Source organism: Chinchilla lanigera, unplaced genomic scaffold (assembly GCF_000276665.1).
Source record: "Chinchilla lanigera isolate Chin_1 unplaced genomic scaffold, ChiLan1.0 scaffold00011, whole genome shotgun sequence".
NCBI classification, from domain to species: Eukaryota; Metazoa; Chordata; class Mammalia; order Rodentia; family Chinchillidae; genus Chinchilla; species Chinchilla lanigera.
Window position 1 is genome coordinate 15,050,857 of NW_004955412.1, and position 25,693 is coordinate 15,076,549.

General features: G+C 51.0%; 1 protein-coding gene across 2 annotated transcripts in view; it reads right to left on the minus strand.

Annotated features, from left to right (window-relative positions):
• Nucleotides 1-3,398: 3,398 nt before the first annotated feature.
• Nucleotides 3,399-25,693, minus strand: part of Drd2 (dopamine receptor D2) — a 60,304-nt gene continuing 38,009 nt past the window's right edge. The window contains exons 2-8 of one of the 2 annotated variants that reach the window (XM_005378146.2): nucleotides 17,642-17,957; nucleotides 11,444-11,553; nucleotides 10,288-10,424; nucleotides 8,888-9,078; nucleotides 7,900-7,986; nucleotides 6,110-6,437; nucleotides 3,399-4,445 (exon numbers count right to left, since the gene is read on the minus strand). In XM_005378146.2, coding sequence (XP_005378203.1) covers nucleotides 4,252-4,445; nucleotides 6,110-6,437; nucleotides 7,900-7,986; nucleotides 8,888-9,078; nucleotides 10,288-10,424; nucleotides 11,444-11,553; nucleotides 17,642-17,926 — 1,332 coding nt within the window. In that variant the 5' untranslated portion in view covers nucleotides 17,927-17,957 and the 3' untranslated portion in view covers nucleotides 3,399-4,251. The remainder of the gene's footprint in view (nucleotides 4,446-6,109; nucleotides 6,438-7,899; nucleotides 7,987-8,887; nucleotides 9,079-10,287; nucleotides 10,425-11,443; nucleotides 11,554-17,641; nucleotides 17,958-25,693) is intronic. The other variant, XM_013510952.1, reaches the window with a different exon arrangement.

Here is a 25,693-nt window from a genome sequence, read left to right on the forward strand (position 1 = left end):
GGGTCAGTTACAGGGTAAAGGCAACCCCCACCAGCCAGTCTTGCCTGCTGAGAGCCAGCAGTGAGAATGACCCACAGATTGTATTTCCAGGAGCCTCCAAAGCCAGGCAGGGGGCTTGGTGTAAGCAAAGCAAAGGCGACTTGCTTGCGTCCACCGAGGTAGAGTAGGATGAGGCTGATGAGCTGCTTCCTTAGACCCCTCTCTGCTTTCAGGCAGGCGAAGGAGGTAGAAAAGGGAAGGTAAATGTGTACAGCAACGGAAAGACAGAGGAAGGTGTGACTTGAAGATTAACAGGACAATAGGGGTGGGATCAGGTTACCTATCCTGACTCTGGGCTCCAGGGTAGCACTTACTGACACTGGACAGTGGAACTTGTCTCTTCCAGGGCAACTGCCTTCCTCTCTTGTCCACCCTATCCTTTTTTCTGCCTTGGAGACAGCTCAGTCTGGCCTCCACATGGCTGTCTTCAAGTACACTATGCATTCCTGGGAGCAATAGGACAGTGTTTGGAGGTAACCTTGTCAGAGAATCGCAGACGCCGTGGGTGTCCTAGCTAACCCCAAACAGTTTTGTTTTTCTCTCTCTCTGATTCTAAACAGTAAAACTTCTGATTGCACCAGCCTCTTCCAGCTGCGTTAAGGGTAGGTCAGGAAGCTGGACTGGAGTACAGCAGGAGGAGCCCGGCATGAGGTCAGCCTTGCCGCATGAGCAAACCACACACCTCAGATGAGAGGCTTCTGTTCTGAGGTACAGGCTCAGCATGCTGCCGGGGGGATAGAAACGGGGAACACAATCAGGGAGGGCTAAGCCCGCAGTGGCCCCTGCACGGATGTGAGCCAGAGCCAGGTCTTGGGACCTGGATGTCAGTAAGCCAGCGGGCATGAGGACAGCTGGTGGCAGGGAAAGACAGTCATGCAGCCTCTGGGGACCAAGTGGTCCCCAGCTAGATGGAGGCACTAGAACTGCCCAAGGCAGACCAGCTTTCAGTGCTCCTGGTTGTAGGTCCATGGCTGCCCCTGTTCTGAGACTCCCTGGGAAGCAGGATCTACAGTTGTTTCTTCTAGGGCCACCTTGTCCAGCCACCTAGGAAGTGCTCCCTGCTGCAGTTTTCTTCTTGCCTCTGCCAGTTCTCCACCTGCTTCACAGCCTAGGCCCCCCAGGGCTGCCAACTCTCACACCATCAGGAAAACAGTGTGCTGGAGCGGTGTGGCACTTCCTGTGCTGTGTTGCCCTCCCCGGGGTCCTGATGGTGGTCTTCACACCCAGCCAGAGCTCTCCTTGGGGTGGGGAGTGGAATGTGTACATTATTGTATGACTATTGCGTCTGTCATCCCATCAGACTGTGAGCCCAGGAGGGCAGGATCATGACCACCTTCTTCACTGTTTTATCCCCAGCCCTTCACCACAGACCTAAAGTATAAGAACTACTCAATAAATATTCACCAAGGGAGACGCCAAGTGGGTAGAGGAAGGGATGAAACAATGAACCTTTCACCCTCTCAGTTCCCAGGACCTCTCCCTAGCACATGGTCACCTGGCACTCCTTCAAACTCACCCAGGGAAGAATAAGGGCCAGAAGCCTTGTGAACGGGCAACCCCAGCTGGATCTGCTCCTTTGTAACTGCGTGACTCAGTTTCCCACCTGAGATGGCTATGCAAGGGCCCCGGGCACGCCTGGCCCTAGGCGGTGACCCTGTGCTGTTCTCTGGGTGAGGGAGGGCAGGAGCGTGCTGCAGACTCCACCAGCTGTAAAGGCAAATGTGCACTTCTCAGATTAAAAGGCATCTTACAGAGGTACAGGCACAGAACACAGCAGCAGCAGTGAGGAGGGGAAATTTGGAGGTGTCCTCACTGCCAAAAGAAGGGGGTCAGGGACACGGCCTCCATGGACGGAGCCAGAGCCTGGGTCGCTCCTCCACCCAGAGGAACCCGGGAAGGGAACTTCTTCTACCTCTGTGCTCTTGGGTCCCATTCCTCCCATTCCTTTGCCCCTGAAGAGCTGAGGGGGGAGGGGGCGGAACCCAGCCCTCCCCCTGCCCACTCCAGCTGTCAATCTGCTGTCTGGAAAAAAAGAATTGAAGCCTCGTGACAACTGTGGGCACCTTTCTCCTGCCCCGCCTCCCGCCCCTGCCCTGCCCTCTTCCCCTCTTCTCTCTGACAGGGCTCCTCTCAGATTGCTCTGGGTCTTGCTTCGCCTCCTGCTCTGGGTCCTTCCTTCCTCTCTTTCTCTGCCTCTCTTTGTCATCTCTTCCAGTTCTCACCGCTATACACTTGCATGCCCTCTTGGGTTTCTAATGGTAGAATGACTGTGTAAGCTCCATCCAGGTCAGGATCATCCATAGACTGAGAACACAGTGCGTGTGCTGGCTGGCTGGTTGTGAGCGAACGTCAATTGCTGAGGTCCTTAACGTTTCTGAACCCAGCGGGGCCCCAGTGCCTTCTAGGAGGAGGTCACTATTATTGGCTGCCCTGAGCTACATAAGAGGTCTTCTTATATCCCACCTCTAAAATCAGGGTGCTCCTGGGGACAGGAACTCTCCTAGGCTTGGCAATACATTCAAGTTCAAAGATAAGATCAAAGTCCATAATTAAGTGTTCAGGGCAAGTTAAGTGCTCCAAACCTTGGTGCTAAAAATATTGTATTTAGCATGCAAATTATGCCCTGACAGCTCCCCAGAGCCTGAGCCCGTGGGTGCCACCACCTTGTTTGTCATCACCACTGTTATTGGCAAGGTGGTGAGAACATTCCTCTCCCACTGGTGGCTTTATATTTCAGTTTTTAAAGCTGTTGTCGGGGCAAAGTTGAGTTGTAGCCCCAGAAAACTTGGAGCTGTGGACAGGCCTGAAGCAAGATGAAAGAGATGTGCAGGCCACAGTACTTGTGCCTGTCTGCTCTCTGCAACCTGTCCCAGAGCTGGAGATCATGACATGAAACACAGACAGGATGAAAGACAGAGAGACACACAGGCAAGGCCGGCACCTCCAAGGCCTCCTTTTCCAGAGAGCCTTCTCTGCCCTGGTGGAGAAGGGGCCAAAGGAAGGGCCAACTTTCAGAGACACCAGGCCTGGAGAGGTGGGAACATTTGGCTTCCCTCTAGAAGGACCTGCCCTCACGCAGGAGTTTTGGATCTCTCTGAGTGTTAAGGAAGGTGCTGGGACTGCTCCAGGCCACCCAGGGCCCTTTGAGAGTTATTTGTCAAAGTTTTATTCTTTTGGTGCATTTATGGTGATGTTACAGAGTCTGGGGCCTAGGGGCCCCTCCAAGCTGCAGCTTCCCCTCCTCCCTCAGAGCAGGGCCCGGCCAGGCCAGAGGGCACTCAGCAGCCCCTTAGCCATGGGCTCTTCTAAGGCAGAGGCATGGGAAGGGAAAGACAAGGGGAGAGAGAAGAAGCCAGAAGAAAAACAAAGGGAGAGACTTTATGTCAGATGTGGCAGGAGGTGGACTCTCAAAGAACCTCCAAAGTCCCCCAAGTCAGGCCCAGATGTGGGTCCAATACTTGACTTTCCAGGCTGGCCAGCATAGGGAACAGAAGAGAAGTGGCCGAGGGGGGTGGGCGCTGGAGTTTCTCTCTCCACAGACCCCCTCAGGGCCCTTGGAGATCAGGGTTCCTCCCTCTGAAGGTGTAGAACTGTATGGGCGCTATAACAGAGTGGGGTGAGTCAGAGCCAGAGCGGAGGAAGGTAGGGCTCACTTCCAGTTGGGAGGGAGCTCAGACTTTTGGCTTGGCCTCCTCTGGGGTCCATGTGCTATCTGGTATTTCCATGGCTCTCCCAGGGCTGAAGTTTTCCAGGCCTGCCCCCTGTGAGCTTTGTAGGGTGAGAACCATCCCTCCTACTCCAGCACAGGCCCACAAAAGCCAGGGGAAACCCAATAAAGTGTGCTTGCCCATTTAGCCTTGACTCTGGTCCTAGTAACTCCAGAGACCCCGCTGCCCCAGAGAAAGGTCAAGGAGGGCGGCTACATCTTTGGTGCCAAGGAGAGAGGGCCTGGAGGTGGGAGGGAGACTCTGTGAGCTGCTCTGAGCCGTAGGTCCTGTCCCAGGGCTGGTACCATACCCGGCTCTGCCTTGCCCTGGCAGAAAGGGGGTGTGTGGGCAGAGGGGCACAGAGCCAGGTAAACACAGCCAGGCCTGCAGGGTGAAGAGAAGGCCCCGTCCCTCAGGGCCTTTCTGCGTATAGCTCGCAAGGACGAGGCCCAGAGAGCCTGGGCCCGGAGGTGGGAGGCGGCTGCTGCGCAGGCAGGCGGCAGAGTCAGCAGTGTAGAATCTTCAGGAAGGCCTTGCGGAACTCGATATTGAAGGTCGTGTAGATGATGGGGTTCACGGCGCTGTTGACGTAGCCCAGCCACGTGAAGGCGCTGTACAGGACTGGCGGGATGTTGCAGTCACAGTGTATGTTGAGGATGTGCGTGATGAAGAAGGGCAGCCAGCAGATGATGAATACGCCTGGGGGAGAGGCAGGGTCAGGGCGGCCTCCAAGCCACGGAGAGGCTGGGCTGGGTGTGCCCTGTCCCACCGGATGGACCCCCGGTTTGTGTGCTGCAGGCACCAGTGCTGCGGGCTGCCTCTGACACTCATCTATTAGGAAGGGTCCCTTCGCCTCCCCAGCCTCATTTTTCTTACCTGTCCAATGGATAGGATAACAACCGCCTGCTAGGGAAGGAAAAGCGGTTTAAAAACCAGCCCTTACGTTAGCATTCTGACCCGAGGCAGCCAGGGAACATGGAAATACCTAGTGTACTTCCCAGCAGCCTTGAGAACAATGTCTCTCCCAAGCCAGCAGTGGAGGAAATGGTCATTGTTCATGGCAGTACAGAACACATAGTTTGGGAAAAGGGAGTGTTAAATACCTATCTCACTTAGTTCTCACAGCGTTTGCATGAGGTTAACGGGAAACTGAGTATCGTGATTGCTCTGTGATGTACCCTAGATCATTCTAGTCTTAAGCAGCACAGCTCTGTGAGCCCCACTCTATCCAGGCCCCCAAAGAGCCATGCCCTTGCTCCAGACTCCCCCACCCCACCTCCCACCTTAAAGGCTGCATGTTTGCTAGTCCAGCCTGGATAGCAGTCTCTCACTCAGACAGACTTCCCACCTGCCCTGCTGTCTGACTGGGGTGTGCTTTCCCCAGAACAGCTGCTCCAGTGGGATACTCTGCATGGACACATAGGGAGCATTCTCAGGGACACTGTAGTGTCTGGGAAGAGCAGATGATGAATACGCCAAGATTGAATAGCAGGTCCCTGGAGCATAGCCTCTGTGGACTGCTGTAGCAGAATACCCTGCTCCAATACGGCCTTGCCACATACCAGTCATGTAATGCTGGGTAGCCCCTTGGCCTGCTGGGACAGCATGCTCTTGTGCATAAAAAGAGGACAGAGGTGCTTGTCTACTCACATCCCAGGATTTCTGGGCTATTAGAGAACACCTCAGGTGTTACACAGAAGGCACACTCCCATTGGTCGCCCCTTCCTCAACCATCCTCTTAGTTTGTGACCTTTATTATATGGATTTCTAGGAGAACTTCATTGAAAAGTTCTGCCTAGTGGACAGGGCCACACACTCCTTTATATCAGAGCCATCCCACCCTATTTTCACAGCTCTTGTTCCATAGAGATGTGGTTGTGGTTGAGTGTGTTTATGTACCAGTTCTACAAAACGGCAATAGCTAAAAACATAATGATTACACTTAGGTATATGTACTACTTTCCAGATTTTAAAAATACTCTCACTGAATCTATGCTGTCTGATCATGACAACAGTCCTGAGAGGTTATCTAGTCTACAGACAGGGGGCTCAGAGCTACCAAGTGACCTGGCTGAGGATACAAGGCTTGGGCGCACTGTGGTAGGCTGGTCAAGCCCACAGACGCTGGAGTCAGACTGCTTGAGTTCAAATCATGAGTCTTTCTTGGTCAAGCTATATAACCATGTGAAACCTCAGCTTGCCCATCTGTAAGAGCACAGTTATAGAATCTGCCTCAGAGCTTGTCTGCCTATCAGTGAGCATGGCCTTGTTCTGAACCCATGATATACCAACCAAGGTCAGCAAGGGTTGGCAGGGACTGGGGCTTCCAGTGATGGACCTGCCCCCGGCCAGAGCTGACTCACCGAGAACAATGGCGAGCATCTGAGTGGCTTTCTTCTCCTTCTGCTGGGAGAGCTTCCTACGGCTCATGGTCTTGAGCGAGGTCCGGGTTTTGCCATTGGGCATGGACTGGATCTCAAAGATCTTGGCAATCTTGGGGTGGTCTTTGGCATGCCCATTCTTCTCTGGCTTGGCGGGGCTGTCGGGAGTGCTGTGGAGGCCATGGTGGGACTGGGCAGGGAGAGTCAGCTGGTGGTGGCTGGGCGGGATAGGGCTGTACCGGGTCCTCTCGGGAGGGCTGGTGCTGGAGACAATCTCCATCTCCAGCTCCTGGGCTCGGCGGGCAGCCTCCTGCACCATAAGCAGAGAGCTCTGGGTGAAGCCAGGCATGGTCTTGGGCAGCAGCCACCCAGGCTCCTGTGCTCTTCTGCTCCCCACCCTCCCTGTGCACACACAGGGTCACTCTGCCAGGAGAGAGAGAAGAGCTAGCCCTACGAGGCAGGGGCTGTCTGGATCTACAGCCCACTTCCCAGAGCAATCCTTTTGCAGTCTCAATACCCCAAACCATTTTCTGAGGGTTTCTCTTTTGTTGCCTGAGCAACACTTCCTGAGTGCTGCCTAAGCGTCAGGTGCCAAGCTGACTGCTGCGGATAAATCCCTGAATGATGTTCAGTCCTGCTTCCAAAAACTCATGCTCTAACTGTCTAGAGAACACCCACCCTTGTCCCTCCTGCTAGGCTGAATTGCAGGCCCAGAGCTCTGCTTCATGGGCACCTGCACCAACGTGCAAACTAGACTGACCCAGGTGCTGAACAGCTGGTCCCTGGGGCCCACATCTTCCCTGCTGGGCTGACCAGGAGGGCCTGGTATGGATCCACTCACAGTCTCCCAGTGCTTCCTTAGGCTGTCCTGTTGGAAGCCTTAGAGGTCTTAGCTCCAGCTTCTAAAATGCAGCCAGTCTATGTGCCCAGCTGGTATAACTGAGTTGCTGCCTTGACCCCATCCTGGGTCCCTGTTTTGGTACCTGCATCATAAACAGCTCTTAAAGTGATGCCTTTGGAGTGCAGGTGAGAGATGGGGACTCTGCTTCCCAAGGACATCTGACCTGGACTTTGCATGTGGCCCTCTGTGGGTTCTCTGACCTATTCTCTGCCAGTTGTGGGAGGAGGGGAACCTGCTGCTTGGACCTCAGCGCTAAGGCTATGCTCTGATTTGCACCTGTGGGCCCTATTTCCAGGTTGCGTTTCACCAGCAGCCCCAGGGCTGCTCTGCTGAAACCTTCCTCAGCTACCAGCCTCCAGTCCCAGAACCTGCCCGTCTATATGGCAGCGCATGTCAGTGGAAAGAGCATGGGTGTGGACTTAAAAGTTACAGAGATCTAGGTTCCAATATGTGCTGTCACTGTTTAGATGTGGGGAAGTTACCTAAGCTCTCTGAACCTCTGTTTCCTCCTTTGTGAGTGAAGATTGATAAAATCAATTGGACTTACTTTCCAGGGTCGTGCTGAAGATTTGAGGAGATAACAGGAACTCACTAGGTATGCAAGAAGGGGTGATAGCCATTCTCACCACTTTTATTATGTTTTTATGGCCAAGTCCCTCTTCCCAATAATTTTCTATGAACCTGAGCCATGCAGGTCCTGCTCGACACCTGCTTGGCAGTGTGAATGGTGAGCCTGCCCTTCACTGAGGCAGTGCAGGGGATGCTGGGAGGTGTTTCTGTCTTTGGCCAGCTGGAGAGGGTTCAGAGTCATGGCTGGTAGGCTCCCCAAGGACAGAAAACTTGGCTATGGGTTCCTGACCTGAACACTTACCATTCTCCGCCTGTTCACTGGGAAACTCCCATTAGACTTCATGATAACGGTGCAGAGTTTCATGTCCTCAGGGTGAGTACAGTTGCCCTGTGAAGTGAGCCAGCACATGGGTCACACGAGACAGTGAGGGGACTGGGCACAGGGAGACAGGAACCCAAGGCTTTATGGAGATCTCAGACTCAGAATGGGGTTCAGAGATCAGGAGAGTGGGGCCACTCTCATCCTGCTGCGATGAGAGGAAGTCAGCAGGATGAGGGACAAAAGGACCCTGATTTTTCTGGAGAACTTAGGGCCCAGCACCCTCTTAGGCACACGCACATCCCTTCTCATGATGAATCTTCAAGACTACCCTTCGAAGTCCATTTAACAGATGAGGAAACGGAGGCTCACAGAAGTTAAGCAATTTGCCCATGGTCACTCAGCCAAAACGGGGCGGAGCCAGGATTTGAACCTGATATGTGTAACCTGGAAGCTTTCACTCCTCCCATGCCCACATACTGTCTTTTCAGATAAGGCTGAAAAGAGGGGAGAATTCACAAGACAGAAGAGCAAGGAGCTGAGAGAACAGAATAGAAAAGTAGGAAAGAAGAAGTGATAAGGATACAGGAGGTGAGCAGGACAGAGAGTGCAGCAGGTGAAGAAAATGGGATGGAGGAGACAGGAGGGAAGGAGGCAGAGAGTAGAAAGGAGGAGCTAAGCAAAGAGGAAGAGAGCACACCAGGAAGATGCCAAGCTGGAACAGCTGCGCTCAGTCACAAAGAGCTCTGGGCAGGCTTCTTTGTCCAATTGGTGCCACCGTGGCTGCCACCTCCCACTCCTGGACATTCAAATCCCTCCACAGAGACCAACACCCTCATCTGTCTGCTGGGCACTTCTCTAGCCTGGACAGCAACCTCGCTGTGGTTCCCAGGTCCCCACCTGAGCAAGGGACAAAGTGCCTTGGGGCTGCTTAGGCAGGGACACTTGGAGGGGAGGGAGGGTCTTAGACCTTGAGTGGGGCCCTCAGGTTGGCCCGGAAAGCTCGGCTGCTGCGCTTGGTGTTGACCCGCTTGCGGCGTTTGCGGAGCACAATGTAGATCTTGATGTAGACCAGCAGGGTGACGATGAAGGGCACGTAGAAGGACACAATGGAGGAATAGACCACAAAGGCAGGGTTGGCGATGATGCACTCATTCTGGTCTGAGGAAAAGAGAGCCCGAGGTGGGCAGGGCATCAGCTGGCCCCCTGGGCCACAGTGCCACGGGAGCACCTATCTCCGTGGGAATGAGGAGCAGTCCTACAGAGAATATGATGAGAGGTTTAAGGTTGCCTGGACATGTTAGTCATAAATTAATGTGCAGGTGTAAATCAGAGTATTAAAACCACAATTATAAGCAAAAAGCTAAGCCAGAATTGACTGCTTCCAAATTTTCTCATTACCAGGTTACTAGATCATTACTAGATCATTAGTTACTAGATCATCTCTGAACACACAAGTCAGAAGAAGTGACACAAGAGTTATTTTCAAAAGAGCAACTCATTATTCCAGCTTTTCCTGTATACTGGGGAGGGGAGTCCTGTTACTTGCTAACTTTAGGAACAAGATAACTTGGTCCTGTTTGCTGCACCCACTTGTGTTCCAATGTGTTCTATGCGCTCCCATAGTCCCTTCCAGGTCTACCAGATGTTTGTGCTTTATCTTGGGCTTTCCTGGGTGAATTTAGTTCTGTTCTCACTTCTTAGAATTCCTGTAACACTTTGATTTTATACTACGAATTTTCTAGGCTTCACTGAATTCTGTCTTGCTCTGGTCTCCAGGGGTGTACTTGTCTGGCTCTTGTCTCCCTGATGAGAAGCAGCTACACACTAGCAGGTTCTCTGTCCCTCTTCTGTGAGAGGTGCTCTGTTGCTGCCTTCTGTAGGGAGAGGCACAGGTGGGCTCACTTCCTACTTTTCTCTAGTTTTCCTGCTCCAGGTGGCTCAGACCCAGCCTAGACTCAGGCAGCCCACCAGGCTGAAGCCTTATCACAAAAACAACTTGTCAGGGGTGATTGGAAACCCAGTAGTCTCCCTCACATTCATGTACACACACACACACACACACACACACACACACACACACACACACACACACACACACGCACACTTTGTGAAGCTCTCTGCTTCAATTTAATAAAGTTGAAAATGGCCAGACATCCTCCTGAGCCACGTTCACCACTCCTCATCCCACTCTATCATGCCCTAGGCCATTGCTTCCTCTCTAGCCCAACCTGGAACAACTCTGAGTTGGGCTGGACCCAGAAGATCCAGGCCAGCCTCAGTCCAGGGTGGTGAATGGGCCCATCAGGACTCTCAGCCCAAGAGCAGGGATCCAAAGCCACTTCAGCCCTAGACAAAGGCAAGACTCACCTGTATTATTGAGTCCAAAGAGCAGTGGACAGGAGATGGTGAACGACAGGACCCAGACAATGGCAATCATGACGGTGACCCGGCGCTTGGAGCTGTAGCGCGTGTTGTACAGCATGGGCATGGCTACAGCTGTGTACCTGTAAGAGGGGGCTGAGTCTGGGGTGCAGGCCCAGGGATCCTTCATTCCACAAAATGCACACATAAGAGACGCCCCTGATCCAGGCACCGAGCTGCTGATCACCCCTATGAAGCTTGCCTGATAGTCTCTCTCAACCCTCCCTCCTGTCACCACACGAGACCTTGAGGATGGCTGGTGATGCCCCATCAAACACAGGCCAGCCAGCTGCAGTGTACTTCTGGGTCATGTCCATGACTCTAACTCCCCACTTGGACTTTAGGCTTCTTGAGGGGCCATGGCCTGCGTCTTTGCACCTTTTAAATTACACCTCACTTGTGATGGGCTCATGGAAGGTGAAAGTGTTTGTTGATAGATTGGTAACCAGGCCCCTCAGAGCAAGGTGTCAGCTCTATTTAGCAGGAAAGATTTACAACGCAGCTCTTTACAATCCTCTCTCACATTCCTCTACCCAGTGCATCTGAAGCACTAACTTATCTTCCATGAATGCTATGAGGGGAGCTGGGCCAGTACCACAGGGAGCCTGCGTGGCACATTGGTGCAATTTAGTGAAAGGTTCTCCACATACAGCTCAGGGAGTATAGCCTGTGCTGTGACCAGTGCTGGACATGAAATGCAAAATCAAACTCTGAAGTTTCAGGAGAAAGGTATCATTACCATCCCTGCCCAGAAAATGAAACTGGGAATTCTAAGAACTGCAACAAGTTCAGGCACATAGAAAGTGATAGATCCAGGGCTTCCTCAGCATCAAGTTCTTTCTCTTTCAAAACCGTCACTATGTGGGTATTTTGGGGAGCCTCACAGTCCATAGATGTCCTCCCTTTCAGGAGTTTGTACTGTCTTAGCCAAACACACACACGCACATACACACGCATGCATACGGACATGCACACATGCACACGGACTCACACACGCAGAGCCAGTCGTATAGCATCACAGACACGGCTTGCCCCTGAGCAGAGGCAGGGCAGACAGAAAGGCCAGTGCCAGGGTCCCCTCTCCCACCCTGGCTGGACTCACCTGTCGATGCTGATGGCACACAGGTTCAGGATGCTTGCCGTGCACATCATGACATCCAGAGTGACGAAGATGTCACAATGGATCCTGCTGAATTTCCACTCGCCCACCACCTGGGGACAAAGCAGCATAATGGGTGGACAACAGGAGGAGGAGATTAGCCTAGGCCCCGTGGCTCAGGCCACCAGCAGCAGATCACGCTATGGGCTCAGAGGACAGCTGTGGGACTCTCGCGGGTCTCAGCAGAAGAGGTAGCCATGGGGAGAGGTCCCGTGGTGGTCTGAGGCCCAGGCTCCAGCTTCTCTTCTAGACGTGTAAGTGTTCTTTGTGCCAAGAACTTGGCTATAGGAAAGGCAATTCACTTCAAGGGAGCGCCTCATCTTGGAACCTTAATCTGTAAAACATTTGTGTGACCACCTTGTAATCCTCACGTGTTTTCTTTGTTTCTTTGTCTATTTGCTGTTCATTCATCAAAGCAAAACCTATGTTAACTCTAGTTTTTCATGTCCTATGGTATTTCTGATGCTGTGGTATTTTGGAGACCTCCAGACTTGGGGAGAGATTGCCTCCCGCAGAGTTAGCTGGTTCTTAAACGTAGTGAACTACTTACTTGGTAGTTCACTACCTCTCAAATGCAAGCCAACCATTCCCCTTATACTCTCACATATCAAACCAATGTTTCCTGTGCTCTAAAACACCCTGGGGCCAGATGTGAGGTAACTAGGGGCCACCCTGTTAGCCCAAATCCTCTGGAGTTCATCAGACTACACAGTCCTAACCTGCTCATTCCATCCAGCCTTGCCTTTCCCATGGAAACCCCAACAAAGTGTGTGGCATGAGCTTTCCCCTGGCCTTTTTTTGCCTTCTGACCCAAGCTTGGCTGGGTGCTCTCCTGGCTGTGCTTCCCATTCCTAGGGGGAACTGTGAATAGCATTAAATTTTTTTCAATGGAAATGACCTCCATGCCATCACTCAGTTATAACGGTAAATTAAACCACAGGTATAATTTTAGAATACTTATTTATTCCAGTGATGAAACAGAGCCTCAGAAAAATACAGTGACTTGCTTGCAGCCTTTTGGCTCAGCTTCTGGTCCTTCACTAGGACAGATTCTGAAGGAGCCAGGCAAACCTATCTATGCTTAGCCTGGAGTATGTGACACAAAGTCAGGGCCCAAAAAATGTCTCTAAAGACAGTGGCTCAGTATGAGACAGGAAAGGAGTGTCTGCTCTTTGTTATTCTTAGAGAACGAAAAAAACATCTGGGTTGGAGCCATAGGAACTCCAAGACAAGCTGAGAAAGAGGTGATGTGATATTTCCTTGGTCTGATGAGAAATGAGGTGTTCAAATCCAGGCAAGAACATTTTACATCGCACACACACACACACACGCACGCACACGCACCTGCATACACATCTGCACGTCCCCAGCCCCTCACTCACACTACACACACAATCACATAGCTGGTTGATGCTGGCATCTCCAGAAGTGTGGAGTTTCTCAGTCACTGAGGACACCTTTGGCTTCTATCCATGCAGAGAACGAAGTGACAAAGCCCTCTCCAGTGACCACAGCCGGGCAGCACCAACTGTGTCCTAGCTCAGCACAGCAGCAGGGCCAATGGCCACATTGCTCATTCTCACCACTGCCCTTTCTTCTGTTCAGGCGTAGAACCAAACCCCGGCCTTAAGCTCAAGGATGGGTGATGTAGCTGCTGTCATCTCACAAGGAGGAAATAGCAGTTTTCCCCAGAAGACGGAAGCCTTTCCTGCAGCAATATTTCCCGAGGGAACTGTCTCAGGGCTTTTCCTGGTAGCCTTGCACTGTATCCAGTTGTGTTGACAGTGGAGGGTTGGTCGGGGGGATTTCCTTGTATAAACAGAGTCCCCTGCAAAGCACTGCGGGGCAGGGTCCCTAGCCCATCTGATTCACACTAACCTCACCTTAAAGCCTCTCCTAGGACCAGCACCCAGGAGCTGCTTTCACGTACCCAGTAACCCAGGTCTGAGAGTTCAGGCCCTTTGTCTCTGTCTCCTTTTTCCTTCCCTCCTCTTTATAAACACTTACTGAGCAGCTTAGTCTTTATCTTAGGTTTCTGGACACAGACATGAACCGTTCACACATGGTCCCTGTTTCAGGACCCTCTCCAGCCCCTCTCCCCAACAGCCTGCCTGGGAAGGGAAGGCTTTCCTCTTTGGTCTCAGGAGCAACTGCTTTGAGACCATTCAAATTAGGGGTGGCCGGTCAGAAACCCAAGAAAAAGCACTGACAGCCGCTTTGTAGAATGTTTACTCTGGGCGCTGTACTTTATCTCATTGATTGTTTTTAAAACTGTTAAAAGAAGTGGTTGCTGATCCCCATTTATAGATGAGGGAACGGAAGCTCAGAGAGACCACAAAGCATGACTAAGTTCACCCAGCAAGCATTCAGCCAGGCTGGGATGTGAGACAAGTTCGTCAGGCATCACATCGCTTGCTTTTTTAAGAACGGAGAAGACCATCTTAGAAGGGACCATGGGCCAGGCCTGGTGGCACACGCCTGTAATCCCAGCACTCGGGAGGCTGAGACAGGAGGATCATCGTGAGTTTGAGACCAGGCTGGGCTACAAAGTGAGCTGAAGTCTAGGCTGAACTGCATAGGGAGACTCTGTCTCCAAAAGACAAAAAAAAAAAAAAAAAAGAAAGAAAAAGAAGGGACCATCGAACTTGTTAAAAGAGATCATCGTCTGTAAAAAGCACTTGGTGAATATAGAACATGGCAAGGACAGATTACCATGCCAAGGGTGGACAAACAGGGTCACACAAGAAAACAGACTTGCCCAAGGTCACTTGGAGATTTAGTGGCAGAGGAAGGATTGGCCCAGGCTTTCCAGCTGCACAAAGGGTCCTTCCTCCACACTTTTGGGCATCTTTCGTTGACATCTTGCTCCTGTAGGGCCGGGACCAGCATGAGAAGCTCTGAGCTGGAGCCAGCAAATGCTAACAAAACTAGAATAATGCCCAGCACTTAGTGTGTCAGGTGTTGTTCCACACACGTTGTGTTCAAATCTGTGGAATGAGAATGGCAAACCTCAGTGTTCAGGACTCTGGCTCCTTCTCTCAGAGGAGGTGGTTCTGTTTTACTGCTTCTTCTGGATAATTCTTCACCAAGTATTACCTCTTTCTGGAAGCCTTTCCAATACTTCCAGGCTGGGACACATGCTCCCTCTACTCCCCTTGTCTCCTGGGGACTGTCCCATGTCACCTCCAGGAAACTGTATTGTACTGGGGCCCTGTCTTCATCCATAGCAGGCCAGTGCCTTAGACCCCAAGGTCCAAGATGGAAGTGTTCAATCAGCGCTGAGTGAGTGAATAAAATACCTTTGAGATCTTTGCTCATCTTTTCAGAACACATCTGCTGAATGAATGGATGAGTGTTGCCCCTTTAGAGACGGCCTTAGTTTTTCCAACTCCCGATCATTCCATACAGAGAACACTTCCAATCTCATTTACTCAGTCTGCACAGATGTTTGGGTGGAGGTGAGGGAGGTAGTAGTATGGAGAGAAATTAACCACTCCATGGTTGCTTCTTTTTGTGATGCTGGGGATTGAACCCAGGGCCTCACACATGCTGGGCAAGTGCTCTACCACTGGCCTACATCCCCAGGACCTTGATCATCTTTCCAGTCTCTTCTTCTAGTAAATATACACGGTCAACCTCACCTTAAAAGGGTAGAAGGGGCCTCAATTGGATCCACATGCAGGCAAGTGACCCTTTCCTGCCATTTGTCAGGAACTTCTCCCACCACTACCCCATTGAAAAGAGATGGAGTCGGGATGTGAGCCCAGTCCTCCCACTCCGAAGTCCGCATGTTTTTCCTACAGGGGGCAGAGTATACCCAAGACAAGAAAAGGGCGGCATGGCAGGCTGTAGGGGACAGTTAGCATTGCTAGAACGGAACAGGATGAAGAACTCTAGACCACTACAACATCTCTTGGAGAAAGTACACTGCGTGGTTAACAGAATGCTGGGCAACACTCCACCAGGGTCAATACATTGAGGAGATTATGTCCTTCAGTTGGGGCTTGCCCCCAAGGTCTTGTTTTCAGGGGCTTATGTGGGAGAGTTTGGGTACTGCCTGAGAAAGTGTCTGTCTGCATGCTGCCTGCTGACATGCATGGCTTCACCTCTAAAATATTGGTGGACAAATTTTAAAGGTGTTTAAAATATTTTTCTGAAGGATTTAGATGGCTGAGGACCCTGATATAGCTTGTGTAGAGATTTGCCTCTGCCCAAGTGTCTAGGTAGGGACGGGGAGTCTGGAAGGTAGCAGAAGTCATACCCAGAGCCCCAAGGAGAACACCGCTCACTCTGGGAAGACGGTGTCTTTTTGCCTAGGTATGGAGGCAGGTGGCAAGAAGAACAGAGAGCTCCCTCTGGGAGGAGAGCTGTTGAATAATCTATCATCATCTTTATCTTCATCACCCTTGCATACTTACATGTGCAGGGTACCATTCTAAGCACTTTCCATAGAGCGACTCATTGGATCCTGAAACAACTCTATGAGGCGGGTACCATTATTATTCCCACATCATAGATCAGGAGACTGAAAAATACAGAGGTTGTTTGTTCTCCCGCTTTACTCTCGACTTTTCCCTAATGGTCTGGGGTCTAGGACTCTCTTTTGGAAGGAAGCAGATGTCGATCAAGCCTGAGAATAAAGAAGCTTTCAGACAGGATATGGGATGGACAGAATCCAGGGTCCTCACACACATGTGAGCCATAAAGAATGAGAAACCTGGCCTATGTTTTTATGCTGTTTTCTTTTAATTTATTGCATTTTCTTTCGATTCTTCTTTACTATTCAGCCAGGTCAGTTTGGAAGTTTCAAACTGTTCTGGTTGTTCTAACAAAACCAAGGGAATGATGGGCCAGAACTCCCTGTGCACCAGTGTGCTGGGTTCAACAGGAGAACAAGAGCCCCTTGGGAGCCCGGGGACGGGCAGGGGGGCCAGTTTGGACCAGCCTCCCCTCCCCACTTGAGCTATGCTTCCAGTCATCTCCTGTGCTCAAGCCTACGAAGATTTTATACTTCCTTTCAGCAACAGAAGCCTTCCCTCCCAGACAGGGACTTGTCTGTGACACAGGTGAGTTCGCCTTTGGTCCAGGGCTCAGACCTGAGTGGTGGCATCTTCCCCAGTGCCTGATTGGCTTTTCCAGACACACAGAGTCCAGGCCGGCTTCAGTCCTGGAGAGGTAACCCTAGACTTCTGGGCAGAAAATGGGACAGGACCCAGCTTGTGCCCACTCACACCACCCCCTTAGGCCCTCCCAGATCTACCCGCCAGGTTTGGAAAGTGTCTTCTGGGAGGGGCTCCCCTTAGGGTTTCTTCCTTTGCTACAGGGCCTAGGTGAAGACAGCAGCCTCTTCCCGAAGTCTCTATTTCCTGTAAAAGGGGGAGAGTAGCATCAGCTCCCACAGTTACTTAATCAGTATATGTACCACACTTGGCAAAGTGTCTGGGCCACACTGCAAGGCTGCCTGCTCCCCACCGCCAGGCACAGAGCTGTGTGCTCCATCCTGGGTGGTACAACGGGTAGTTGCACAATTCTTCCTAAAGAAAGGGACTGTCACACTGTTAAAGGTAGCCTCTTCCTGGAGGTGCTGGTCATGGGTGCCTGAATCCACCAGGAATGGAGAAGATTAAGAAAGCTCAGGGCAGCAGCCCCACTTCTGACACTGGCAGGGAGGGATGAAGGTTTCAGGCCTGGGAGCATTAACATGTCCCTTCCCTGGAGATCTTCACCAGTTGTTCCATTTCCACCATGACCCACTGAACCACTTCTAGAGCCAGATGAAGTTGCACTTCTTGCCTGCCAACTGTATGATGTTGGAGAAATCACCTAACTTTCCTGATCACCTACCTGCTTCACCATCTGCAAAATGTTGATCATGCCAGCCTCTCAGAGCTGCTTGGAGTATTATTTAGGAAAGTGCTGTGTATTTACCCCAAGGCCCAGCACTTACTAAATACTCTACAAATAGTAGTTACACTTATTAAGGAGACAATCTAACCACCTGATAAGGAAAAAAGTTTAGCCCAGAAGCAAAGGAGGAAGTGGCAGGCAGCCTGTGATGGAAGTAATCGGGTACCTGGAGCCCAGGATGTAGCACAGGGCTTCCTGCAGAAAGCACTGGAGTAAGGTGGGGCCCACACCTACCTCCAGGTAGACAACCCAGGGCATGACCAGCGTGGCAACAAGCAGGTCGGCCACCGCGAGGCTGACGATCAGGTAGTTGGTGGTCGTCTGCAGTGCCTTCTCGCGGGACACAGCCATGCATACCAGCACGTTGCCGAAGACAATGACGAAGATGAGAAGGGTGAGCAGCATGGCATAGTAGTTGTAGTGGGGCCGGTCCACCTTTCCTTCCGACCCATTGAAGGATCGGCTCCAGTTCTGCCGTTCCAGATCGTCATCATACCAGGACAGATTCAGTGGATCCATTGGGGCAGCGGAGCCACTGGGCGGCAAGGCTCTGGCCAGGAGAAATGGACACAAGGAGTGAGCAGGACGGTTTCCAGGGCACACTGCCTCCCATAGAGGGGCCCAGGGATCCAACTATTACCAGTCACAGGTAATAAAACAAAGAAAATTCTCCAAACTCAGGATTTTAACTTTTACAACCGACACTTTTAAAATAATGTCAGGGCCAGCCACCGCTCTTCTGCTAGCAAGTTCTTGCAGATGGTAAAAGGCATGAACAAGCATATAGTTGAAAATGCATTATAAAATAAATGACCTTGAAATGAGCCAATCATCCGTTCTTTCATTTATTCAACATACTTACAGGCACAATCCACGCGCCACACACATTGAGATAAGTTAGTTAAGAGTTCTAGCTTCTAGTAGTAGGAACAGAAATAGTCATTTATTTATTCTTGATTCCATAAATATTCATTAAGCATTGATCTACATTGTGCCCAAAAATGTGGGCAGGAATAAAATATACATGGTTCTATAGCTCATATTCTGGAGGAAACAATAGTCAGTTAATCAAGCAATAAAATCTATGGGTCATAGGGACTAAGAAATAGACTGGGGGGAGAGATTCACAACCTAGCCTGGCTATTCCAGGACAGCTTTCTGGAGAAAATGATATTTAGAAGATATCTGGCACCTGAAGGATGTGTAGTAATTATGCAGGTAAAGAGGTGAGAGTTAAGAGAAAGAGTCTAGACATTGGGAAGCAGATAGAGTACACAGTTAGGTAGCAGGCATCCTCATGGAGGACCTGAAAGACATCCAGGACAGCAGCATCCTACAGGGTCCTGGCATGAGTGGAATCTGGGCAGCCTGCCTAGGTGAGATCATGGACGGCCTTAAAAGTCATGCCAGGAGTTGGCATTGACCCTAAGGGCAGCAGGAATCACATGACCAGATCTGCCTAGAAGAGAGGTGATTCAGACTGCAGTATAGAGCATGGATGCAAGGGGCCCGGAGAGCAAGCAGGATACCAGGAATCCAAGCAAGCAGTGAGGTATGCCAGGATACATCTGATGACAGTCCTGGAGAGTAGGCATCCCAGGGGAAAGACTTCCAGAAGGAGGTGTCATCAAAAATGAAGGAGGAGGAGAGGCTGAAACAACCGAGTGGGAGCAGATGTTCCAGTAGGGAGAAAAGCACAAGTACCAACAATAAATAATTCCCCTCGGTTGAGACATGTAGGGCATGACAGTGAGGTGGGAGAAAATTAAACAAGAGAAACATTCTTTGGCCAGGTTGGGGTCTTGTTAGCTTGGAAGTCCCTGGAAAGTCGGGCAGAGGAGCGATCCTTTTGGATTGCTGTTCTAGAAAGTTCATTAGCTATTCTGATGTGGAGGACAGCTCAGTGTGAATGGGGGCTGCAGCTGAAGCTCAGGCGGGAGACTGCAGTCACTGAATGAGGTAGTGGGAATGAAGAAAGAGAGATGTGTTCAGAATCAGGAGCTAACTTAGCAGTCATTCCCAAAGCTGCGGGTGTAGCTCAGTGGGATAGCGCTTGCCCAGCATGTGCAAGGCCCTGGGTTGTATCTCCAGTACTGGGCATGGGGGGTAGTCAGTATCATGGAACTTGGTTATTGGATTGATGTGGACAGGACAGGGATCGGAGGTAAGCAGGGAGAAGAGTCAAGAATTACTGTGGAATTTCTTTATTGAGCTCAGGGAGGTAGTGGTGTGCTGGCAGAGAAAACAGAGCAGAGGTGCTCAGGAGCCAATTCAGGAGGCATCAGCTTGACAGCCTGTGTTTTAGTTGTGATTGAAATATAATGCCTATATAATATAGTCAGTTTCCTGCTATCAAAAGGGTTCCCATTCCATAAAATGGCATTATATTTATCAGCATTTCAAGACACTTGGCATAAAAAAAACATGACTTCTAGGCACTTTGTTACCCAAATGGATTTGAAAGCCACCAGTTTATACAATTTGGGATGAACACAGTACCACATCCAAAGCAGGGAGCAGGGCTCACTCACTGCAATGAATCAGAGAGGACCTCAGCTAAGCCTCTGTCTGCATTGCTATCCTTGTCTGACATACCCTCTCTGGGAGCTCTCAGCCCAGAAGTATAGAGGGTCCTACTCAGCATCTCCACTCTGGGATATCAGGGGAAGTAAAAAGCCCAGTCCCATGTGGGATGACATGCAATGTCACTCTTGAGCAAGTTTTCCAATTCTAAGGCAGTGAAGCATTGTTCCACACTGATGCTGCATTTAGCAATGCCAACTGGTCCCTCTTCCCATTTGGAGCACATAGCGGGAGACCTGCATGCACATATTGATCAGGCAACCAGGGCTGCTCCTGACATTCATTTATTGTATCAGCCTCTTATTGGACCTGGTAAGCATAAGGCCCCGTGCCAGCACTGTCAGGGCCTAAGCACATGAGAGGGCCACTTACTCCCCACTTTCTTCCCCTCTTCCACCTTCTTCCCTTCTTCCCTCTCTGGGCAGTGGCATCTGCCATGGAGCTCTACTATTTGCATTCCCTACTCCCACCCCTACCCATTCTCACATCCACCCTTCTTCCCTTCTTCCCTCTCTGGGCAGTGGCATCTGCCATGGAGCTCTACTATTTGCATTCCCTACTCCCACCCCTACCCATTCTCACATCCACCACACTCACTTTCTGCAGCAATGCTAAGTCTGCCTAAGAACATCCTATATTTGTGAAGGGTTTGAGAATTTGCCAAATTATTTCAAATAATTGCCAAATTATCTCATTTATCCTTAAAAGAACCCCCTGGAACTTTCAGCTGTTACTCCACTTTACAAATGAGGAAAATTTCTGGAGAGCTCTACTCAGTGCCTACACATCCTTCAAAGCAAGCCTGGCTCCACATCCTCTTGCCCGGGAGTCCTCTCATGTTGTCCTGCCTGTACCATCACTCATTCTCTGCAGGGCTCCCATGGATCCAAGGTCCTGTGGTGAGTTTTCTCACCCAGGTGTGACTACCCCAAGAATTATACCATGTATTACTCAGGCCTCATCTGCGTCATGAATCAAAAAATTAAAAAGCACACTGTCTTGTTCTTTTCTGACTCCTGGCTCTCTGGTGTGTAGGCAGTACATGTTCAATAGATATTTTCTGTATGGAATCCAAGCGTTTCTATAACCCAGAAGAAAACCCCTCCAGACTTGAAATGTACCTGCTGACTCAGGCCACTAGAATCACAAATACAAAGAAGTCACACAGCCTGAGAGCATCGTGGGTGCTGGCGTTGGATACCGTTACGGGCTACACTGTGTTTCTTACCCTCAACACACACACACTCAAAAAATGCCTAAGTTGAAACTCCAACCCCAGTACCCCAGAACGTGACTGTATTTGGAAATAAAGCCTTTAGAGAGGAAATTAAGTCAAAATGAGGTCAGCAGAGTGGGCTCTAACCTGATTTCACCTGTGTCCTTATAATAAAAAGAGGAAGTTCGGCTCTACAAAGAGACACAAGGGAGGCACACAGAAGACCTAGGAGGACTCTGTTGAAAGGGGAAGGGTTCCAAGATGCAGCAAAGTCTCTGCCTGGAGCATAGGTGCAGGACAAACAGAGTGACCCTCGGGATGAGGTGGCAACTGGCCCAGAGGATCCGGCTCTCCCAGGCCACCTGCTGTAATCAGTGACTGCAACAGTACTCACCATATTTCATAGGATCTAACACAGACTTGAAAGTAAGATGCACCACTGTTCCATGTACCGCTAAGAAAGGTATTGAAGCCCAGTACAGCTCTAAGATTCTTTATGCTCTTAAGTGTATTCTGATTTCAGAGATATTGAGATGGGGTTGGGGGGTATGTCTTAGAATGGATAAAATAGCCCCCTGGCATTTCTCTACTGGCTTTTTCTCGTGACCCCTGAAAACAACTGTCCACCCAGTTTCCCCCTGCTCCAGCCCCTCCTCTCCTCTTTTCTTTCTGCCTCTGTGCTGCACATGTGAGTTGCAAAGGGCACCTTAGGAGAAGCACGGGGGAGAGGCCAGCCTGTGGTTTTTCACTGCACTGGAACCCAGAAGATTCCTCAGCCCCTGACCTTGCCCTGTCCCTTATGCTTCTCCTTCCTGGTCAGAGCTTGTGCCTCTGGGAGGCATAGATAGGTTCTCACTGAGGCGACTCAGTGCTGTTCCAGGTATTCTGACCTGGTCCTTACTCCAAAGAGGACAGGTCAGGTCAGTGTCTACACTGAGACTTCTGCAAGTGGGAAACGCCAGGCCACACAGCACCTTCTACCCAGGAGTTTCCCGGAAAGCCCAACTACTTTGGTCCTTTTTTCAAAAGAAGATTGCCTAAGTGCATAACTCAAGGTGAATTAGTTTTATAGTCACAAGATTTTTCAGATAAATAAGAGCACATGTTTTCCAAAATCTGCTGTCAGTACCCACGTTTTAGGAGTTTAAATATTTGATCAACTTATTCACCACCTCCAAACACTGCCTCTGTTCCTGGTGGGTGCCTCGTGCCTCACACATAAAAGCTCACAGTCCCAAGCCCTGCTCAACACAGTTAGCGATCACCACGAATATGTGTGGGCACTGGCACTCCAGGGCCCTTACAGGTGTAGCTACTTGATCATTTCCTGAGACATGGCTGGATGATCTAACCCTGCAGATGCCAGGCCTCAGGAGAGCCTGACTTCTCCCAAGGTCCCACCTTCATCTGTACAGCAAAGCAAGGCAGTACTGCTCCACCAGGCAGATGATTACAGACAAGCTTCCAGGGCTGCTCTGGCACCTCCTAGGCTTTTCCTTTCCAGCTGCCCTGGTTGAAGCCAGGAATACAGAAAGGCCATTTGTGTGAGTGGCCTGCAAGCCTCAGGCCATCAAAGTGCCAGAAATCATGTGCCCCTCACCTGTCACCAGTACTTACTGTTCTGCCCTAGCACAGAAAGGCGCATATCAACTGAAAGATCTTCCAGAAGAATCATCCATTCTGGTGCCCAGTACCTCTCCCAGTAGAGTCCCCTGAACATCTAGCTGAGCGCCAGCGTGGTTCAACAGTGGTTCTCTTCAGAAGCTTCAGAGCTGAGCTTCCCACAAGACGTCTGGGATGAGCCAAGGTGTGCGGAAATATCAGTCCAGGTAGAAGGAGGAGCCCAGCATTTCCAACCTCAGCAGCATCTACTGTTGGCCCCAAGCGTCTTACAAATGTTCCTAGTTTCTGTATGTGCCCTAATTTGAAAATTAATTAGTTCTCCGGATGAGTAGTAATGAGAAAGCTGGGGCTGAGCTGCCAACCCCCAGTCCAGCACCCTGCTGTGACTGGCCACAGCACAGAGGGTGGGGAGCACAGCAGGGAGGAGGGTGGGCAAGGCTGAGGAAGACAGGCTAAGGCAGAGGGGTAGGGGACGCTGTCCTATCAGTCACACCTCAGAGACAGACAGGCTCCCCAGCTCAAAGAGAAATCACTTCTTACAAGTTCGGTACATTGGAAGAAAAACCCCAGCTTGAATGCTGCACAGTTCAAAACTGACACCAAAATCTGACATTTTTTCTTAGAAAAATCTGAGAGATATGATCACCCTTAGTCCTCAGGCTGGTGATGGTGTGAGGGGTCAAGGGGTCCATCTTCAGGGTGGCTTAGAACCCTGGAAGAAAGCTGGCTGGCCCAGAGGAAGGCCTCAGTCCTCCTTCCCTTTCTCCCTGTCTCCCTCTGTCACTCTATCTCCCTCTCTGTCACTCTTTTGCTTCTGTTACACTGGGACACAGCACCCAGGAGGTGGGGGATGAGGAACATTGGTGCAGCACCACCCTAGGCAACCTGTTTCCCGTGCTCCTGTCTCAGCCTCAGCAGTGCACTGCCTCCTCTGAAGTTTGGCACTTGAAGGAATCTAATTGTCTAATTAAAATTTAACAATCTCTTATCAGGCTCGATGGCGGGTGAGACAGTGCTGTCTTAAACACATCATTTTTCCCCTTCCTTTTCTGAGACTTGAAGCATTTCAGTGAAAAAGCAGAGGGGGGAAAGCATTTTGCATTTGCATCTCAAAAGCAGCACATTGTCAGGGTGACTTGAATTGGATGAGAACTGGGAGTCACTGGAGAAGGGGCTCCTCGGAGGGACCCTGTTAGGCAGACCACCGCCTCCCCCTCCTCCTGCAGGGGACCAGGCTGTGACTTAGAGTGAGCCGTTCTCCAGAATCTCTTGCACCGACAGGAAGGCAGGATGGAAGCAGCAGGGGAAGGAAACCTGTTTCCTCCTGCCCCTAAGAGAAAAGAAGAGTCATAGAATAATGCCTCAAATACTCTGGACCTGGAGATAGCCTTGGCAGGGGCTAGAGGGGACAAGCGTCACGCCAGATCCTAAGTGGAGGCCAAGCATCCTCCACAGAGGTCCTTTGTGCCTGGATCTTGGGAAAGCTGGGGTGGGGGATGGAGAGCCGCTATCCCTCTGAATGGCAGTGGCAGGCTCTAAGCCCTGGGCTGCAGGGCGTCAGTGGAAAGGAGGAGGAGCAGGACAAAGAGGAGGGCAGAATGCTGGGATCCAAGAACATGGAGAACTGACACTGGACACTGTCAACTTCCAGGGCTCACCCTCTTTCACCCCTGAACATCTTTCTCAGCATCCTCGGCCACGTTGCACAGGGGAGCTGGCTGTTGAGCCAGGAGCCATCTTCTCAGCTGGGTCTGGCCCAGCTGTCACATCGGAGTAAAGAAACACTAATGACTTTTTCCCAGTTGGGGGCAGATATGCTGCTATGGTTTGGATTTTCAATGTACCACAAAGCCCACGTGTTAAAGCCTTCGCTTCTGTTGGGAGGTGGTGGAAGCTCTCAGATGTAGGGTCTAGTGGGAGGCCTTAGGTCATGGGGGCGGGGGATGTCCTTAAAGGGAAGTATAGGACCCTGGCCCTTCCTTTTCCTGTCTTTGCTTCCTGGATGCCGTGAGGCGACAGCTTCCTCCATCATACACTTTGGCATGATGTGCTGCCTTACCACAGGTCCAAAGGCAATGCGGCCGATTGCTCATGGGCTGGAACCTCTGAAACTCTGTGCCATAGTAAACCTTTCCTCTTTAAATTGCCAACAACGTGGACTACCCTTTGAGGGCTGGCCGTTGAGGCTTCATGAGAGGTTGTAGAGAGGCATCACATTGGCACCTCTTGCTCATGTCCCCTCTCTGGGCCTGGTAAGTCCAAACTGGCATTCTCCAGAGGTGGTAGAAAACAGGGCACTGGGTCTACAGCAGCTTGGTCACAGAGCTCAGACACTGTTTCTCTGAAGAACACTATCAAGGTCTCCTTAGAAATAGTGGGGTGGCCTGGATGGATCTTGCCTTTGTACTCTCTGGCTACGTCTGTCTCTGCCCAGCTGGAGCCGCGAGGGTGGCACCATCCTGAGGATCTTCAGTGGCCCACCCTGCGGTGGGCACCTCCATCTCCTGTTTAGCTCCTCTTCCTCTTCTTCCTGTATTTAAACCCTTCCCAGCAGCCTGAAGCCTCATCTCCTACTCACAGCAAAACAAGCCATCCACGGGCACTCACCCAGCTTCCTGCCACCAAATCGACAAACCCACAGCGCAGGCAGCCACCTGCCCTCTCAGGGGCCCATCGTCCTGACTTCTCACCAGGCCTAGTCCTGCCCCTTGGGCTCAGGACCCCATCATCCTGACAGGTTTCCTCCCCCTTGTCCTCCTCTACCTCCTCTTCTTCCCCCTCCTCCTCCTCCTGTTTCTCCTCCTCTTCTTCCTCCTCCTTGCCCTCCTCTTTCTCCTCACCCTTCAGAACTGTCTTCTGAGTTA